This window comes from Terrapene carolina, unplaced genomic scaffold (assembly GCF_002925995.2).
Source record: "Terrapene carolina triunguis isolate 2854851 unplaced genomic scaffold, T_m_triunguis-2.0 Scaffold97, whole genome shotgun sequence".
Taxonomy (NCBI): Eukaryota; Metazoa; Chordata; order Testudines; family Emydidae; genus Terrapene; species Terrapene triunguis.
The window spans coordinates 1,022,703-1,043,052 of NW_020664448.1; the positions used below are offsets into that span (position 1 = coordinate 1,022,703).

Genomic DNA, 20,350 nt, shown 5'->3' on the forward strand with positions numbered 1-20,350 from the left:
TTAACCTTTTTACGAGGTCTCTTTCTATAAGTCTTTAATATATAACTAAACTATTGTTGTATGTAAAGTAAATAAGGTTTTTAAAATGTTTAAGAAGCTTCATTTAAAATTAAATTAAAATGCAGAGCCCCCCGGACCAGTGGCCAGGACCCGGGCAGTGTGAGTGCCACTGAATATCAGCTCACGTGCCGCCTTCGGCACGCGTGCCATAGGTTGCCTACCCCTGATCTAGTCTGACATAACGCCGGCCAGAGAAAGTCACACAGTAATTTCTACATCATGCCCACAACTTCTGTTTAAGCTACGGTACCTCTTTAAAAAAGATAGCCAGTCTGGATTTAAAGACTTTCCGCCCTTCCAATGGTTAATCATCCACACTGCTAAAAATCTGCACCAGGGTGGACCCAATAACAATCTAAAACAACTGATGAACCGTTTATTAACATGTCTATTAACTCTCTATAAACAGAACCCCCATATAAAGTATGATTTTTTTCGCATGGATGATGTGGTTTTACTTGCTGAGAAGGACGCTGTTAGAAAAATCAGTGCACAATCGAACCCCCGTTAAAATCAATGGGAATCTCTTCTCTGACTTACATGGAATTTGGCCCAGGCCCCCAGTGTTCTGCCTTCTAGAAGCTTAGAATGCTTGAAGCTTCTTTCCATATTCCATTCTACCTGCCCGTCCCAGTTCTCACGCTGGGCCCCGGCACCTACCTACCTGAACGCCACCCATCGCACAATAAACTGGCACCTGTAAACAGTGCTGCCAGCATCACTTGGCAGCGGAGAGGCAGGATGGTGCAGGCGTTAGGGCATTCACCTAGGCCTTGAGAAAGACCTGGGTCCAATTCCCTGCTCTGCCACAGGTGGCTATCTGTAAAATGGGGCCAATTGCACTGCCCTACCTCACAGGGGTCTCCTGATGCGAAATAGATTGTGAGGTGCTTAGCTACTGTGGTGATGGGGACCATAGCTGTACCTTTGATAGATTCAGTCCTCTCCTCTGACCAAAGCAGATTTCCCCTCACAGAAAGTCACAGGAAAAGCAGCCCCGGGGCGCTGCACTGCTTTTGCCTTTGCTGTACCTGTCCTGCAGCTAAACAGGGTCTCTGCTCTCGTGGAGACTGTCACTACATTCATAGAATCATAGACTATCAGGGTTGGAAGGGACCTCAGCAGGTCATCTAGTCCAACCCCCTGCTCAAAGCAGGACCCATCCCCAACTAAATTGCTGAAGGGAAAACCCTACGTGGCAGAAACAAGCTCAGCAACGGCGGTAGAGCTCCCTCCCCAAACTCCAGGCCTTGCAATTATTATTCACCGTCTGTATAAAGTGCCAAGATGCGCGTGACTCCAGGGCCTGGTGATTCAGGGGAGATCTATCCTCTGGGAGACTTGTGTACTGCACAGGGCCGGCTCCAGGCACCAGCTCAGCAAGCAGGTGCTTGGGGCGGCCAACGGAGAGGGGCGGCACGTCCGGCTCTTCAGCGGCAATTCAGTGGTGGGTCCCTCACTCCCTCTCGGAGCAAAGGACCAGCCGCTGAATTGCCGCCGAAGACTGAAGCGGCGGCGGTAGAGCTGCCACAGGTCGCAATCGCGGCTTTTTTTTTTTTGCGTTGCTTGGGGCGGCAAACACCCTGGGGACGGCCCTGGTACTGCACTTGGCTCTCCACCCTGCACACGTCGCTGCAAGCGCTCAGCAGGCCTGGAAGGTGACCCCATCGCCTCTGAGAGAAGTCACGTCTCTGAGTCACGAGGCCACGCGCGCACGGAAGGGGCAGGCAGGGACGAGGGGCAGTGATGGTAGACAGGGAGGGCAAGTGAGCTAGAAAGAGAGGGCGGCTCTTACCACTTCCACCACCATCTCCTGGCGCAGGAACCTCCGGAGCGGGGCTTGGAGCTGCAAGGACGGAAACAACAAAAGTTGTCGGAGACGCCACGTGTTCTGTCGGTCTCAGTGCTAACATCGGCGCGGGCATGATAATGCGGACAAGGCCCTTGCTGTTAACATGCTAGGCATTCATTCAGGATGGCACCGCAGCAGCAGGGTTTTAAGTACTCCCCTGTGCTCCTGGACCATCTTCAAACAGAGGGGCTCACCTTTATGAACATTAGTGAATTGCTCCTCAAAGCCTCCCTTTAGGATAGGTGCATGAAGGCCTAGCCACAGAGAGGAGAAACCAGGCTAGATTGAGAGAAGCAGGGTTGGACTGGGGTGGCCCAGAGATGAACAGACAGGAGCTGTCCTAGAAGAAACCAGACTGGAGAAACCGAGAGGGGCCAGCTTGGCCGGATACCTCTGGGTAAAACCACTGGTGTCAAATTACCCCTTCCCCAGAGCTAGTGGTTAGTTGTGAAATTCAGACTCAGAATCAAACTCTAGCAGGGTTCAAAAAAGTTCAGATCTGTGGTTTCATTTCAGCCCATTGCAGAGTTAGGGAATGGCCTCTGAGCTGTAGTCCAGATCCACAACATCCCAAAGCCTGGTTGTGTTCGGACTGGGGTGCGGTCTGGGCCCCATCTCACGGCAGGGCGAATTAGGGGCTAAAACGATCAGTGCAGGATTGAGAGAGAGAAACTAGGTTTGAAGGTGCTTGTGTCCCCTGAAGCAGCGCTTGGCCTGAACTCTCAGCTACCACAGCTCAGCCACTCGCCTACCAACGCCTAGGACTCTGAACCGGGCCACATCTTTAACCAGCCTCTAGCTCACGCCCCCGAGAATGCTACCCAGGGCCACTACCCTCTCTATACAAAGGATGCGGGTAGCCAGTGGTTTGCATGGAGCATTGCATACGTACATCCTCCATCCCTTCGATGTGGGACTCGATCTCCTGCACTATCCTGGCGTTCCTCTCCACCTCCTCGGCGCTCTTCATCCCTTTGTTTATCTTCTCGGCCACTTGCTTGATGTTCCTCTGGGCGTCTAATAGGAAGGGGTGGTCGGGGTGGTCCAAGGGCGTGTGCTTCAGAAGGTCCTAGGGGAAGAAATATCGAAAAAAGTTAAGGTACCCAAAACAGTGCACTGAGCAACAAAAATGATTAAAGGTCCAGAAAACATGAGCTAGGAGGGAAGATTGGAAACGTGGGGTTTGTTTAGTCTGCAGATGAGAAGACTGAGAGAGGACATGATCACAGTTTTCAAGTACATAAAACGTGGTTACAAGGAGGAGGGAGGTAAATTGTTCTCAATAACCTCTGAGGATAGGGCAAGAAGCAATGGGCTTAAATTGCAGCAAGGGAGGTTTAGGTTAGACACGAGGAAAAACTTCCTGTCAGGGTAGTTAAGCACTGGAATAAATTGCCTAAGGAAGTTGTGGAATCTCCATCATTGGAGATTTTTAAGAGCAGGTTAGACCAATACCTCAGGCATGGTCTAGATAATACTCAGTCCTGCCTTGAGTGCAGGGGACGGGACTAGAAGACCTCTTGAGGTCCACTCCTATAATTCGATGATCATTGCCTCCATTTAATAGATGGGGAAACTGAGGCACAGAGTGGTGAAGTGACTTGCCTACTTCAACAGAACCCAGGTCTCCTGAAGCCCAGTTCAGTGCTCTATAGCCATCCCACTGTAAAAGGAGACAAGGCTCTGTAGTTTTACCAGGCAGTAAATTAGGGGAGGTCATTAGGGCAGGGGTATAGAGTTGATCTTACATAGTTACAAAAACTAGAATGAGCTTGTCTCTACTAGGATTTTGCAGCGAGATAGCTATGGTGTGTTAATTAACCCCCACTTTTTTAGCAGTGGAGACAAAACCTCAGTGTAGAAGGACTGATGGCTAACCCTGCATTTTAAACACCACACTGATTAGATATGCTCTGTGCAGGATTAGATGATATAACACTTAAAACACTGGAGTCAGAGTAGGATCCCTCTGGTGTTAGCAGTGGGATCCCCTCTGGGCTAGCGCTCCCAACGACGCTAACAGCTCAGCCAGTGTTCGCTAAGGTGGGAAAGCTTTGCAGAATGTCCCGAGGAGATTTGAGGCTACTGATGAACCTGGCTGGCTGTGATGGGCCCTTCTGAACCCATGCTGGCAACGATTTATCTGCCAGTGTAGCTGAGGCAGATAGTCTGGTGCCACTATCGACATGGTGGCACCAAGTCTCAGTCATGCTTCCTGTAACGATACTGAAGATAGTTTTGTGCCATCAGGACGAGTGGGCAAATCAATTCCAATACCAAGTCCAGGGGGACCCTGAGCTGACAGCAGTGGTCAGCGGCAGGACAGCAGAGAGGGCCTTTGAGTCAGCAAACCCACAGCTGCAGCTGGCAGGGTATCACAGGGAATGAGATCAAGCTGCCTTTGTGAAAGACTGTTGGCTTTACACTGCATGGGAACCAAGCAACAAGCTCTCAGAGGAGCATGGGCGGAGGCCCTTCCAAAGGGGACATCCCACAGTGAGAGAAATTCAAAGGACGATTACAGAGAGGGTTTTGCCAGTCATTTCCTTCAGCCCTTCGCACTGTTGTGGACAGGTCTGTTCTCCCTCAAAGTCCAGCCCTCCAGCCTCTTGATGCTCACACGACACCATTAGGCTGCACACACTGCTCCCTACTTTCTGAATGTCTTCATCAGAAGCAGACAGAAATATCTCCATTACGATTACACACTTTTTAAAAAGGTGCCAGCTTCCCCTTTCTGATGTTCCAATGGGGAGCTGAAGGCTCCAGGAAAAAAAACCCCTATATTACACATCTCATAAGCCAATCAGGAAGCAAAGATTTGCATATGTTGTATGATTGGATCATCACAGGGCAATTACATTTTCACAGCTCTCAGCTGGAATCAATCACAATACACTCATTTGCAGATACTTGCTTGCCACCTGGGGTGTTGCGTGGATTAGTTGATGGCTGAACATATGAAGTACTGTTAAATACCATCAGAATAGATTCACTGCTCTAGACAATTTTCTGAGAAGATAGACATCTTGCAGGCTTATTTCATGACTACTCCTAGCCAGTCATGAGACAGGTGTTTCCTTTCATACGTAACTAACCAATCTGCTTCATTACTGAAGTGAAATGTCCAGCAGCGGACACAGTAGCTAAAATATGATCAACCACTAAATTACAGGGTATGGAACAGGTAATCATCAAGTGATCCATCCCCTGTTGCCCATTCCCAACTTCTGGCAAACAGAGGCTAGGGACACCATCCCTGCCCATCCTGGCTAATAGCCATCGATGGACCTATCCTCCATGAATTTATCTAGTTCTTTTTTGAACCCTGTTATAGTCTTGGACTCTGGCCCTGTCTAACTCAGCGCAGTCTGGCAGTGGTAACACAGGCCTCATGCTGCAAAGTAACAGGCTAGTCGCACAGGGATTGGGCAAACGGTGGTTTGAGCATTGGCCTGCTAAACCCAGGGTTGTGAGTTCAATCCTTGAGGGGGCCATTTAGGGAACTGGGGTAAAAATCTGTCTGGGGATTGGTCTTGCTTTGAGCAGGGGGCTGGACTAGATGACCTTCTCAGGTCCCTTCCAACCCTGATATTCTATGATTCTATGATTCACAACATGCTCTGGCAAGGAGTTCCACAGGTTGACTGTGCATTGTGTGAAAAAATACTTCCTTTTGTTTGTTTTAAACTTGCTGCCTATTAATTTCATTTGGTGACCCCCTAGTTCTTGTGTTATGAGGAGTAAATAACACGTCCTTATTTACTTTCTCCACACCAGTCATGATTTATACACTATCATACTCCCCTTAGCTGTCTCATTGAAGCCTCCTGGAGGCTGAGCCCCCCCAGGGGCTGCTCTCACCCAAACAGGAGATAAGACCAACTGGGCGATCATGGCAGTGCCTTGCCCAGCAAGGCCAGCCCAGACCTGCTCTGACACATTTGCCGTGGAGCAGCCCCACCTTGATTTGTGCCACCTGAGGAACTGCCTGGGGAAAGCTGCTGCAGAATAAAGCCAGGCGCTCGCTGAGCGCAGGGTGGAGGAGAAGTGTGATGCTGAGCAGAAGGGGCAACTGGTTTCATTGCTCTGCCGGCTGTCAGGACATTAATCATTTAAAGCAAATAAAACCCGCTGGTTAACTGGCCGGATGTGAATGAAAACGCTCGGGCAGATGAGTACTTGGAGTTAATTTAGTGCCGCCCACGGGCATCCATCAGGGCAGACGGCCGTGCTGGGGACGGCAGCGAGCCTGGCCACTCCTTGGGGATGTGCGATCTGTAGTGGCGGGAGGCACGCTCCCCCAGGCTGGAGGGAGGCTGTCTGGACAGAGATCAATCTGGCTGCGGCGTGTGTGTGTTTTCTGTCGCCGTTCTGCTTCCCCCCCCGGCTCCGTCGGCATCTCAGCAGGTCCCCTAACATCCCTGCTTGTGCAACGGGCTCCCAGCCAGGAGCTGCTCTGCCTTTTATCAACGGCTGGTACTGCTTCCTCCTGGCAGCTCTTCCCGCCAACCAGCCATCCAACTGGATGCTGCTTCTACCTACGTTAGCTTCCGTCTCCCCCCGCTAACAGTTTGCCAAGGAGCAGGGGGGTCTCCAGCGATCAACCGATCCGCCAGCCGCTTGGCAAAGAGCAGTAAGGGCTGGCTTGGGCCAATGCAATGCCCAGCACCGGGCTTTCAGAGCGAGGCGCGAACCCCTCTCGACGGGGAATTGCTCCGGGGGACGTGCCCAGCTGGCTTCAGGCCTCTGCTCTCCTCTGGCTCCTGACCACATCGAAGCAGAATGTACAGATGTATGGATCCGCTCCCAGCTGGTGGCAAGACCCCAGGCATCTTTTACACAGTCAACTTTGCATGGCCCCTTAAAGTGGGAGTGGCTGGTGGAGGAGGTAGGGCCCGATCCTGTCAGGTGCTGAGCGCCCCTGGGGAGGGGCTGCATGCTGTGGATCCACTCTGAGGTCGGTGGGAGTGGAGGGTACTCAGCAATCTGGAAGATCAGGCCCTATGGGACGAAGGGGAGATTACAAGGCCTGACTCTCTTCTGACTTGCTTAGTTTTACACCCGGGTCATTCCAGTGACTTCAGGGGAGCTATTCCTAGCCTACTCGAGTGCCACGGAGGGGCAGATCAAGCCCTCCAATGGAGCCCATGAACAGAGCACATATTAAAACAAGCCTCGTTCAGGCTAGCTGTTTTACTGGGCTCCCTCGTGCAATGGAAGGCGAGAACAGGGCGAGTTTTATCAATGCCCCTTTAAGAGGAGGGGTGGGGCCAAGGCAGAGTGAATTAAAATTCAGAGGCAAAACCCCGCTGGAGGGCGCTAAGTGAATGAAAACTGGCTGGCTGGGAAGCACAGTTGCAGCATGTAAACAAAATTAAGGAGGGGTTTGGAAGTGGCTGGAGAGAGAGAACAGCGGATGCAGAAGCCGGCAGGCAGGCAGGCAGGCAGCTTCACAGTGCATTTGGGCTCCAGAACAGGCAACTCCATAGGAAGGGGAAGAAAAGAAAAGTTGGATGAAGTTCCTGGGAGAAAAGCAGATGGAAACTTTGATTCAGGCCTCCCACAGAAGTGCCCTGAATGGTCCCCTTATTCTCTTAATAGCTCGTGGCAAACAACCCACCAAGCACTTCAGCCAGGAGCGAGCTGGAGGAGTGGAATGCGGGATCTAGGCGGAGCCTTGGGTGGCTGACCCGGGGTACGAAGGAGACCCCACGGCTGAGGATGAGAAAAGAGATGGGGAATAAAGTGGGGAACGGTGGGCGCCCCTGCAGACACGCTTTGAGAGGGGCTGTGAGGACTGGCACCAGTGAGTGCTCAGAGACAGGTTTAAATGGAGAGGCCAGGTGACCAAGCAGAGCTGGTGTTCTGAACTAACACACACTGCTCCGACTCGGCTTGCCAGCTGACCAACCCCTCCTTTCGAATCCCTGGGCTGGGCTCTCGGGCCTGCGAGAGGGATAGATGCAGCTGTGAAGGGGACAGATGCCCCCTATAAAGGGGCTGGGGGACTGCAGAGAGGAGCTGCGGGAAAAGAGACTCTCCTGAAGGGAGGTGCCAGGTGGGAAGCCGTGGTTGTTGTGACGGGGTAGAAAGCCCCAGCTGGAAGTTTTGTGAGTTGGTTGGTTGTTTGGACAATATACATGTGTGACACTGAGCCAGCTAGTGTTAAGCAACCAGCAGGCTGTGTCCTAAAATCAACCTTTAAAGGACATATTAGAAAAGTATTGAAGTGATAAACAGGGTCATTTCTTGTAGATGGTTTTCAAAGCCGTGTTAAATGGACAAGGGTTCTGTAATAGAGAATTAGAAGTAAATACTAATTGTATTTGCCTGTGATTGCCTATACCTTGTTAGCTGTTAACAATGTGATCTAATCAGCTGGGAGATGCTAAACTTCTGTTGCTGTCTGTTACTATATTCTATTGATTCAGAGATCAAAAAGGAATATTAACATTTAATAACATCATTGTCTATATTTCTCTTTCAAGTTTGTAGTAAACTGTCTATGAACTGCATGAAAGGATAATTACCTTATGCTAATCAATGCAATTAATTACCTGTGTATACATAGGAAATAGGATGTTTACTTCAAAGCAACAATGTATATTACCTATTCTTTGTCCAAGGAATGCCTGCTGTGTTATCGGCTGTCAGGAGGCTATCGTAGCCTCACAGAGTTCTATAAAAGAACTCTAGGACCTGATCCTGTCATTTCAGATCTGCTTGAACTTTATCAGGGGAAGTTTAAGTCACATGACTGAGGTCTTCTGGGTTACCCTGAAAATTCTCATGGAATATAAGAATGGCCATACTGGGTCAGACCAAAGGTCCATCAAGCCCAGTGTCCTGTCTTCCGACTGGCCAATGCCAGGTGCCCCAGAGGGAATGAACAGAACAGGTCATCATCAAGTGATCCATCACAAGAATCCATCACTTGAACAAGAATTTGAATAAACTCTATACATGGACGATAACTTACAAAATTAATTCTGGAAGAACTTTTACAAGTCAGCAGCTCACCATCTCTGCTATGAAACTGACCTAAGAACTGTATTCATATCTGTAGGTATAATGATCTTTTAGGCACAAGAACTTTTTCTTTTTAATAAATCTTAGATTAAATAAGAATTGGCTGCAAACATGAATTTGGGTGAGATCTTAAATATTCATTGACCTGGTGGGTATGTGTCCGATTTCTTGGGAATGGTAGAACTTTATATATGGTGAATAAGATTTTAAGTAATCCTCACCAGATTTACTTGGCTGTCTAGATGGGAGCCTAGGGCTGGATTGCTTTAGGGGAGCTGTATTTTTGGCTTATGGGTAACTTGTAAGGTATTGTAGACGCTGTTTTGTTGCTGGCTTGGTGAATCTAATTATTAGAATAAACCACCAGTTTTGGGGGTAATCTGCCCCATTCTTTACAGTTTGCCCTGACTGAGCATTCTCAGTGTGGCCCCCTCCAGCAACCACGGTCACAACATGGAGCCCAGAACCAAGGGCTAAAGACTGATTTGGGCGTGGCTGATAATTCCCTGTCTGATGAAGAACGTTTCCAGCTACACTGAGTCACTGAGCGACTTGACAATTGCGACCTTTATCCTCCTGCCCCCCTCTTGTCTATGCCCCTCACTTGTTGTGACAATCTGAATTAGTTAGTACAGTGCTCGGGGCAAGGACTGTGTCCTGTCTTATGTGTTTTGTGGAGGCATCTTATGCATTTCTGGGCACTCAAATAATCAGCAGCAGCCCTTTGAACAGTCCCATCAGGGGACTGTGCACCTAAATCAACATTCCTGGAGTGTTTGGAGAGTACGTGTAACCCCAGCCTTTGCAAAAGAGAGCAGCAGAAGGGAGTTAAAAAACTACTGGTTGCAGGGCTGGAAAAGAATCCTGTTTCCCACTCAGGTTTCAGACTACCAGAAGCCACCATTCCCATTATTTTCGCAGGGCACTGACTGAGGGCTTGACTGTTTTGGGATAATGGGGAAGATTTCATAGGCACATTCATTTGGTCTAGTTATTAATGTTCAGAGCTGCAGTCTCTGATTTTTTTTGGATATAGTCTGAGATGGTTCCATCAACGGCAGTGACCGAGAGCACAGTCTCTGGAAATGGTAACACTTGTGGTTTACAAGTATTAATCCCGTGAAAAACAAAAGCAGCAAACACTTCCCCAATTCATAGACTTTCAGGCCATTATGGTAATCTGTCTATCCAGGGTGTTTATATGCCACCCCTTCTTTACTGTAGTATCTCAGTTCCTCACAATCATCTAGGTTGACCTCCTGCATCACCAGGGCCAGAGAATTCCTGTGGTTGGACTAGGGCGCATTTTTAAGAAAGTCTATCCTGATTTTAAGATATCAGGTGATGGAGAATCTACCACATCCCTAGGTGAATTGTTCCAATGGCTAATTACCCTCACTTTAAAAAGGGGCACTTTATTTCTAGTCTGAAATGATCTAGCTTCAGCTTCCAGCATTGGATCTTATTATGCCTTTTGCTTGTTAGATTTAAAAGCCCTTTTCTATCTGAAATCTTCTCCCCAGGTAGGAAGCTATAAACCATGATCAAGACCTCCTCCCACCCCCCCCCAAATAACCTTCGCTTTGCCACGCTAAATAGACCAAGCAATCTAAACTCGTTGCAAACAATCGCTTTACTCTCTAACAACAGCTTGTTTTATTTACAGAACTGAAATACTGAGAATTCAGAGATCCTGAAATAAAAGCCATTTGTGGTAGCAAGCCCTGTCAACTGCTTTATGGTTTTGCTCAAGTAAATAGAATCTTGTTTCCTAATAGGTAACATTTGATCCTTTCAGCAGAGTTATTTTTAAAACCCCAAAAGGGACTAATCCAGAGCTCAGGATAAAAAAATTGAGGGAGGTCTTTAGCTTTCGTGGTCAGGTGGCGAGTGATAAATCAGATTTCACAGCTGGCCTCTAAGAACTTTAAGGATGCTCTAGAAGATTACCTGGTGCTTGACCTGACAACCAGTTTAACCACCTGTAGGCACTGGTTAAAAATTCTTCCTATTTTGCCTAGAACGCCGCCCCCTGCTGGGTGAATTACACTTCTTCCCTAGTCTGCACAGTGTCTGTGCACTGACAGCTTTGGCAATGCCCCTTGGCTTAATTCACTGTGGAAACCTCAGATGTCTGGGTCTGTATGCGGCACAAAAGCAGTATTTACTTATTCAGGGACCAGTGAGATCATTCCATTTGCCTGCAAATATTACTGAAACAAAGACAAGACATGGGAAACTGACTGGCTTGGATCCCTTATTTTCATTAGCAGCCAGCCAGTTAAAACACATCCATAATTAGGTTAGGGTGACCGCTAAACTACTGGCATTGAAAGCTTGAGGATGATACATTGTGGGTATGCAAATCATCAAGAAGAGCACTGGCAGACAAACCGACGGCAGCAGAAACAGGTAATTACTAAGGGTCAAAACAAGTGGCCTACATGTTGCAAGTTAACAAAAATGAAGCTGTGATCTCGTCTAAAAATCTTACAGACTCAGCAAGGTCAGATTCACCGCAAGTCCCAGGACAGGAGACCAGCAACGGAAACCACAGCTGCAGTAGGAAGTGGCATTGTTACTGCGCAAGCCAGGGAGATGTCCTGGCCAAATTCAAGCTTTGCCAGTTACATAAGAACATAAGAACGGCCACACTGGGTCAGACCAAAGGTCCATCAAGCCCAGTATCCTGTCCTCTGACAGTGGCCAATGGCAGGTGCCCCAAAGGGAATGAACAGACAGGTTATCATCAAGTGATCCATGCCCTGTCACCCAATCCCAACTTCTGGCAAACAGAGGCTAGGGACACCATTCCTGCCCATCCTGGCTAATAGCCATTGATGGACCTATCTTCTATGAATCTATCTAGCTCCCTTTTGAACCCTGTAATAGTCTTGGCCTTCACAACACCCTCTGGCAAGGAGTTCCAGAGGTTGACAATGCGTTGCATGAAAAAAATACTTTCTTGTGTTTGTTTTAAACCTGCTACCTATTAATTTCATTTGGTGGCCCCTTGTTCTTGTATTATGAGAAGGAGTAACTAACACTTCCTTATTTACTCTCTCCACACCACTCATGATTTTATAGACCTCTATCATATCCCCCCTTAGTCGCCTCTTTTCCAAGCTGAAAAGTCCCAGTCTTATTAATCTCTCCTCATACGGAAGCCATTCTATACCCCTAATCATTTTTGTTGCCCTTTTCTGAACCTTTTCCAATTCCAATATAGCTTTTTTGAGATGGGGCGACCGCATCTGCACGTAGTATTCTTTGTTTTTCTTCTTTAAAACTTCTGTAGTTTTAGCTGGGTACAGCGGTTTTCTCCCTAATTCCTGTACTAAACTGTTGCTATATTTTACCCCAGAGGTGGCAGCATTTCAAATTGGGGCTTAAGTGACCTCTGTAATATTGGGATCCTTTTTATACAGTGTGATTGTTTTATGTGCCGTTCCAGAAATCCCAGCTCAAACGGCGACTATTCCCATGCCGTGTGTGTTTAGAGAGGAGCTATACTGCGTGTGTGGGGTTGGCATCCAGCCGGCTGCAATGCAAAAAGAAAAAAGTTAGCTTCAACTTTCTGAAGCTGAACCTTGGACTCCTGCAGCTGCTCCCCTTATCCAGAGCTTTCTAGAGAAGGCTGGACAAAACATGACGCAAGTTTCCTACCACTGGGAGAGTGACTGGAATAGCAGAGGTGCTGGCAACACCAATATTGCTGTGTGGTGCCCATGGACAATGGGGTTATCAGGAACGACTGGATGGAATCAGGAGTGATGGCAGGGCTGTGTGAAGAAACTTGAACACTGAGGGCATGTCTACACTTACTGATAGATCGACACCGCTGCAATCGATGCAGCGAGTATCAATTTAGTGAGTCTGGTGAAGACATGCTAAATCGATGGGAGAGCACTCTCCCATCGATTTGTGTACTCCACCTCCCCGAGAAGCATAAGGGAAGTCAATGGGAGATGCTCTCCCGTCGGCACAGCGCTGTGTAGCCACTGCGTTAAGTGGATCTAACTACATCGACTTCAGTTACGTTAGTCACGTAACTGAAGTTGTGTAAGTTGGATCGATTTACTGCGATAGGGTAGACCAGGCCTGACAGCCAGCCCTGAGAGTGGCTACTGGTGGATACACTTTTCTGAGTGCCAATGTGAAGTCTCTCCTCCACAGCTAGTGAGGGAATAAATGATTGCCCCTGGGGAATGAAAGGCCAGTGGACAAATCAGGGGGAAGAAGGATGGAGGGAGTCCTGGTCACGGACAAGGCTTTCAGCTCAACGTGGCGTCTAGAGCCCTGATACACACAGACGTGGGGCTGGCAATGCTTTGAACCAACAGTCACTGAACTGGACGGCTGGTCTGCTGTGAAAAGGATGTCAGGCTAGAGGACGCAGCTGAAAGGAGCGCTGCTGCCTACCTGCCCGGGGATCTCGTTAGCTGCCCCTGTGGCTGCTTAAATTAAATAAATAAAAATAAATTAATGGAGATATCCTATCTCCTAGAACTGGAAGGGACCTTGAAAGGTCATCGAGTCCAGCCCCCTGCCTTCACTAGCAGGACCAAGTACTGATTTTGCCCCAGATCCCTAAGTGGCCCCCTCAAGGATTGAACTCACAACCCTGGGTTTAGCAGGCCAATGCTCAAACCACTGAGTACTGCGCTCTTCTCGACGGCTGGCGACAGCACTTGGGAAAGGCCAGAGAATCCACGGTGGCGGCATGAAGGCAGCCCTTGCACAAGGCCAGCGAACGTCAATCTCTCAAACCCCTCTGAAACTTGCCTAGTGTCTGGATTTCATTACAAAGGTGAAGCTCAAGGAGGACCTTGCTGATAGGCGGTAGGCTCCTTGGTAGTGAATCCAGGCCCTGTATTAAACGATCCACAGTTTTACATCGTAATCATGTGACGCTAGCAGCTCGGCATGGTTTCAAAATGAAACTAGGTGAACCCCCCTGGTTTGGACTCTGTTTCACACTGAGATCTGGGGTCACTGGAACCTGCAACTCAGAGCCAAGCACAGGAGACATAGATCCTGTGCAAATAAAAACGGAAGCAACTGGTGGTAAAGATCTCTGCAATAAGAAACTGCTGCGAGTCTGTTCATCCGCTAGGGTAGTGAGCATGATATACGGACCTAGACAGGCAGAACTTTACCCAGCTCTGTCTAGAAGGGGCTGCTTGGATAACAGTCACTGGAAATACCTTTAATTGCAAAGTCTGGGGGTGTTTGATGCAGGGATCTCTATACATCTCCATACATCCAGGGATTTGGTCTGGCCCCATCTCTGTATTTAGGCATCTATGTATTTAGGCTTGTGGAAGATGCTCATCGCAATTCTATCAGAGCGCTGGTCTTATTATTAGCATAGTGTCTAGGACCCACGGACACAGCCCTGGGCTCGGTGCTGATGCTGTACAATCACAGAACAAAGAGATGGTCCCTGCCCTATGAGCTTACAATCTACGCACCTACCTTTACCCTAACCCTAACCCTACCTTTAACCTTTACTCCCTGGTTTCACCCCTTTATACTTCTGTACCAGTCTATGGTACCAAATTCGTGGCCACGTCGAATTTCACACCCAGCCAGCACCAATCACAGGTTCACAAAGACAGTCAGGAGAGAACTCAGATCCTCCAGCTCCAAAAGCACAATCCCCTAACATAAGAAGACTCTCCACTGGCTGTTGGAAGTACGGGGCTTCTGACATACAGTTCAGCCGTCCTGACTCCATCCAGTAGAGGGCAGTGGTCACACAGACACACTAGCCAGTACATTACAACATGAAGCCCTGGGGGCAAACTGTTCTGCAGCTGCAGTTCTAAGAGCTGCTTTCTCTCCTCCAGCCCTCGGCCAACAAGAGCCGAGATTCAAATTCATAGTCTCTGGATCAGCGCTGACACTACCCTGAGTGTGACTGGTTTTAACCGCGCTGCACACACCTCTCGGGAGCAAGGCTGCAGGGCCAAAATACCACTTGGATCCCAGCTCCCTCGAACCCCATGAGGAGAAACACTTTTACAAATCTCCATTTACTGCACTAAGACCAAAGCTCTATTAAACACCACGGGAAATTGGCAGCCTTGGAAAGCCTGTTCTCGGTACATATTGCTTCCCATTGTAGCGCTGTAATGCTATAGCCACCTGGGGCTCACTACCCACTTCCTCCCACCTTTCTGCAATGCAAATGCAGCTTTGTGTGCCAGCAGCCATTAGCTCTACAGCACCAAAGAGCCGGCCACCAGCCGGCTAAGCAGGGCTGCAGCACGGTTACCACAGCAATCCATCCCCGTGAGCCCGCCCAGCAGTGGGACAGCAGAGAGTTCTGATGTCACGACTTCAAATCCTGGTTACTGACAGCTGTCTCATAGACTCACAGATTTTAAGGTCAGAAGGGACCATTATGATTTTCTAGTCTGACCTCCTGCCAGGGCCGGCTCCAGGCACCAGCCCAGCAAGCAGGTGCTTGGGGCGGCCAAGGGGAAGGGGCGGCACGTCGGGCTCTTCGGCGGCGGGTCCCTCGGTCCCTCTCAGAGGGAAGGACCTGCCGCCGAAGAAGAAAGCGGCGCGGTGGAGCTGCCGCCGATCACAATCGCGGCTGGTTTTTTTTCCCCCCCCGCTGGTTGGGGCGGCAAAAACCCTGGAGCCGGCCCTGCCTCCTGCACAATGCAGGTCACAGAATCTCACCCACCCACTCCTGTAACAAACCCCTAACCTATGTCTGAGTTATAGAAGTCCTCAAATCGTGGTTTAAAGACCTCAAGGTGCAGAGAATCCTCCAGCAAGTGATCAGTGCCCCACGCTGCAGAGGAAGTTGAAAACTCCCCAGGGCCTCTGCCAATCTGCTCTGGAGGAAAATTCCTTCCCGGCCCCAAATATGGCGATCAGTTAAACCCTGAGCATGTGGGCAAGACTCACCAGCCAGACACCCAGGAAAGAATTCTCTGTAGTAACTCAGATCCCACCCTCTCTAGTGTCCCATCACAGGCCATCGGGCATATTTACCGCTAATAGTCAAAGACCAATTAATTGCCAAAATTAGGCTATCCCATCATACCATCCTCTCCATAAACTTATCAAGCTTAGTCTTGAAGCCAGATATGTCTTTTGCCTCCACTGCTCCCCTTGGAAGGCTGATCCAGAACTTCACTCCTCTGATGGTTAGAAACCTTCATCTAATTTCAAGTCTAAACTTCCTGATGGCCAGTTTATATCCATTTGTTCTTGTGTCCACATTGGTACTGAGCTTAAATAATTCCACTCCCTCCCTGGTATTTATCCCTCTGATATATTTAGAGAGAGCAATCGTATCTCCCCTCAGCCTTCTTTTGGTTAGGCCATCTGGCGGCTGCTAAAGGAGGCCGACGGGAGAGAATTTGGATGGGTCTCCCCGCTGTTCCCAGGCGACAACTGTCCACAGCCCAAAAACACAGTCGGTCAGTGCTAACGGGCAAGTCTCAAGAGAGCCCCTGGACTGGATGGGCCATGTAGACTGACCTGCCCTTTCATGCCCCAAGGTGGCCTTTCCGGGCCAGGGGAGCTGGCCCATTGGTGGAGCGCTGTAGGGGACACTTGCAGAGCTCTGGCCTGTGCTGCACCAGTTCTGCAAATCCCGCTGGGAATTTCGTCTTCCAGATCCGACAGTCCGGCACCCCTCTTCTGTTCAGTTCTGGGGCTCTGGTTCCTCCCTTCGCTGAGGGGGTGGGGCCTTTTGTTACCCACCCGCCTCGGGATTTAAATAGACCAGCCCCTCCCATCGTCACTGGAAGGTGCTCCTTACAAACAGCTCTCGCTCTAAGGTCTAGATAGATCTAATCTTTTCCCAGACCCTTAGGCTCTTCCCAGCTTCCCCCCAGCTCAGCGACCGGCTCGTCTGATCGGTTGCTCGCTGCAATGCCTTAGCTTTCCTCTGCAAAGGGACCTTTACCCTGCAAAGATTTACTGAGCCATCCTGGTTTGGTTCCCCTCGGCAGAGCTGGCCCACCCAGGTACCCGTCCCACTGCCAGGAGCCCTGTGCTTGCTACTGTCAGAAGCCCTGATGAACGCCTGTGACCCAGCAAGGCACAGGGAGCGTGGCAAGGGCGCTCGGCATTCCCAAGAGGCTCCGGGGAGTCTCCTCTTGCATGGAATTCGAGACACGCAGAAAAGCAAAGAGCCCTGTTATGGACGAGTGCAGTGAACTCATCTCTAAACCCTTCCAGCTCAGGACCCCTGAGCCATCCTACAGAGAGAAACGGGCCAGATCCTGACGCCCTTGGTTCGGGGTTTATTTGTTTGTACTCAAGCAGACTCCCCTTTGGAGATGGGGTAGAGATCTGGGAAGGCTCTCGTGATCCGGCCCCATAACACAAGTAGAAACCATGCGAAAAAGAGGCCCAGTCTGTCTACATGGGGAGAAAGAACCTTTCTTCAATGGGGTGAGCCCAGTCAGCCGAACGGGACCAGACTCCCTCCTTAACAGCTGTGTAGACACAGTTCAACACCTTCCAAGTCAGGTCAGCTGGCTGGGCTGTGGCCCAAGCTCCCACCCCAGCTAGTACAACTGGAAAGGCATTAAACCGCATCTACACAGGCATCCAAGGGACCGCTCAGCCCTGCTCAGCTGACTCAACTGGAAAAGGCACCTTTTCGCCTGTGTAGACAGGCCAGGGAGGTCAAAGGTCAGTTCTCAGCTGGGTGAAGCACCTGTGGGTCCTACTGACCTCAATGGACCAGCGAGGACGCGACATCCTTCCAAACCTTGCAAACGCCTGACCCGAAAGCAATGAAAGTGGGACTCAAACTCAGCTCCCTGACTTCACACCAGTGAACCACACCTCCCTCAGCAAGCCCGCACCAAGCCGACTCAGGTACCGTCTTCAGAGAGGGAAAAGGCCTAGATAAATTCATGGAGGATAGGTCCATCAATGGCTATTAGCCAGGATGGGCAGGGATGGTGTCCCTAGCCTGTTTGCCAGAAGCTAGGAATGGGTGACAGGGGATGGATCACTTCATGATTACCTGTTCTGTTCATTCCCTCTGGGGCACCTGGCATTGGCCACTGTCGGACAACAGGATACTGGGCAAGATGGGCCTTTGGTCTGACCCAGTATGGCCGTTCTTATGATCACCCAGCCTGTCCCCCACTAATGCAGGATCGCTCCCTTCGAAGTGTCCCTGGGGGCTCTGTCCAAGCCGAATGTGACCAACTCTACAAACAGGAATTCCATCAGCTCCCCCGGAGTTCACGGGGTGACCGACCTCACTGCATCCAACTTACACCTCTTCCCAACTGCCCAGCCGATCTGCATGGCCCCACAGACAGCTTCACGGCATTCCTCTCAGAGCCTACAGGCCAGTGGGGACAGTGAGCGCACGGACAGCACTGGCGGGCTGCCGTGTCGCTCTGGAAATGCGGCCGTGCCCTTGTAGCGCGCTGGCCCCGCCCCGCCTCACCTTGACAAGCAGCTCGTAGCGCGGGATCCTCTGCACAGGCTTGATCATCAGGTCCGACAGCGCCTGCTTCTCTTTGTTCTCCCGCATGCTTTGCTGCAGAACAGCGGGGAAGGGAGGAGAGAGGGGGGGTTCTCGTCAGAAATGAGACTAAGCGGCTGCGCGGTTTATTCCACGGCTCACAGGGACAGAACACCGCATGGGTCATGGCTGAGAACGTAACCAGATTCCGTAAGGCATTCACACAGACGTCGAGAGCATCCAGGGTGATCATCACTAGCAGCAACAGCCCCACATCTCCCCACTGCAGGGGTCTTATGCTTTCCCCTGAGCATCTGGTTCTGGCCATTGTCACTGGACTGGATGGACCTCAGATCTGATCCAGTTCCTATGGTCTGAGGCTCAGGACGAGCTACAATCAGTCCCAGACCATGCACAAAACCACAGCTAGGTGGAGACTGCAAAGACAGCATCAAGATCCAGTACCTTGGGAATTCCCAGGCTAGAAACTCATGCTTATCTCCACCACTGAAGACTGAACCAAGGAGGTGTGGCTAAATGGCTTGGGGGTGTGGCCAGCCCCTCTCCCCCGCTCCGAGCCTGATAGCATGCCTGAGCCTGGCCCACAGAGGCATGATGCCTCAGAGCTGATCTGCTACATGTCCACGAGCCCTGTCTGCAGAGAACAGCCAGGGCATAATCTGGCTCATACGGGGATCTCAGTGCAAATGCTGAATGAGCCCGGTCACTCCTGTGGTGTCAGGCTAGTGCCAGCAGCACAGGACTGGGGCGTTGGAGCAGGAGAAGCTGGACAGGAAGGAAGAAAGTTCTCATTCAGACACAAGAGGCAAGACGCTCAGCTGGTGTAAAAGGGTGTAGCGCCAATAAAGTCAATGGAGTGATACTGATTCACATCAGCTGAGGATCTGGAGTGACACCGATTCACACCAGCTGACGATGTGGAGTGACACCGATTCACACCAGCTGAGGAGCTGGCCCAAATATCTGCAATAAAAGAATCAGGAACATGGAAAAATCCTGGCCAGATAAATGCAAATTTGTTCCCTCTAACGTTTTCTTTCCCACTCCCCTCGCCCCTACCAGAGCGCTCCAGCATGATGCCCCTTGAACCCCGGTCAATGGAGGGACGAGTCTGGCCGCTCATCTCTGGACATGCGCAGACTGTACCTACTGAGCTGCAGAACCAAATCAGCTGCTCATCTGCCCCTGCCGGGATAGCAACCTACCTCCAGAAACTTCATAAAGGCCGGCCTGGCTTCCTTGGCTACTCTCACGGCATCCTTGGCGTTGAGGAAGTTATCGATGTATGCGGAATAAATGCTCACCAGGATGTCCTTGGAAAACTGGGGGAGCAAAACAGAGAGACCAATGAGGGGGGGGGGGGGCTTCCAGGACGAGAGAGAGGCTTTCTCTGAGCACGTCATACAGAGAAAACCAGGGAACAAAACCACACGAGCAACCCTGGGGTCTGGAAAGGGCTGGAGAAGCAGCAGAGTCCCCACCTTTGACTCTGGGCATGGCCGACTGTCTGTGCCCTGCTTCACCCAGGCTTCCCATTAATCTGGGGACCTGGTCATCAGAGTTTGCTTTTGTGCTACAGACAATACGAACGTAAAGCTTAACAGTAAAGCCAAGTATTCACTGCAGCTGTGAACCGGGGGAGTTTCTGCGGGGCTGAGCTAGAGCAGCGGTTCTCAACCAGGGATCTGGGGCCCCAAGGGGGGCCGCGAGCAGGTTTCAGGGGGTCCTCCAAGCAGGGCCAGCGTTAGACTCGCTGGGGCCCAGGGTAGAAAGCCGAAGTCGCACTGCATGGGGCTGAAGCCCAGGGCCCTGAGCCATTTCACCTGGGACTGAAGTCAAAGACTAAGCAACTTAGCTTTGCGGGGGCCCCTATGGCGTGGGACCCCAGGCAACTGCCCTGCTAGCTACCCCCTAACGCCAGCTCT

General features: G+C 50.4%; 1 protein-coding gene across 1 annotated transcript in view; it reads right to left on the reverse strand.

The window, feature by feature from the left end:
- ARHGEF17 (Rho guanine nucleotide exchange factor 17) overlaps positions 1–20,350 on the reverse strand; it is a 241,481-nt gene that overhangs the window by 29,473 nt on the left and 191,658 nt on the right. Inside the window, exons 4-7 of the mRNA XM_026651700.1 lie at positions 19,631–19,747; positions 18,387–18,479; positions 2,805–2,981; positions 1,856–1,906 (exon numbers count right to left, since the gene is read on the reverse strand). Of these exons, the coding sequence (XP_026507485.1) occupies positions 1,856–1,906; positions 2,805–2,981; positions 18,387–18,479; positions 19,631–19,747 (438 nt within the window). The remainder of the gene's footprint in view (positions 1–1,855; positions 1,907–2,804; positions 2,982–18,386; positions 18,480–19,630; positions 19,748–20,350) is intronic.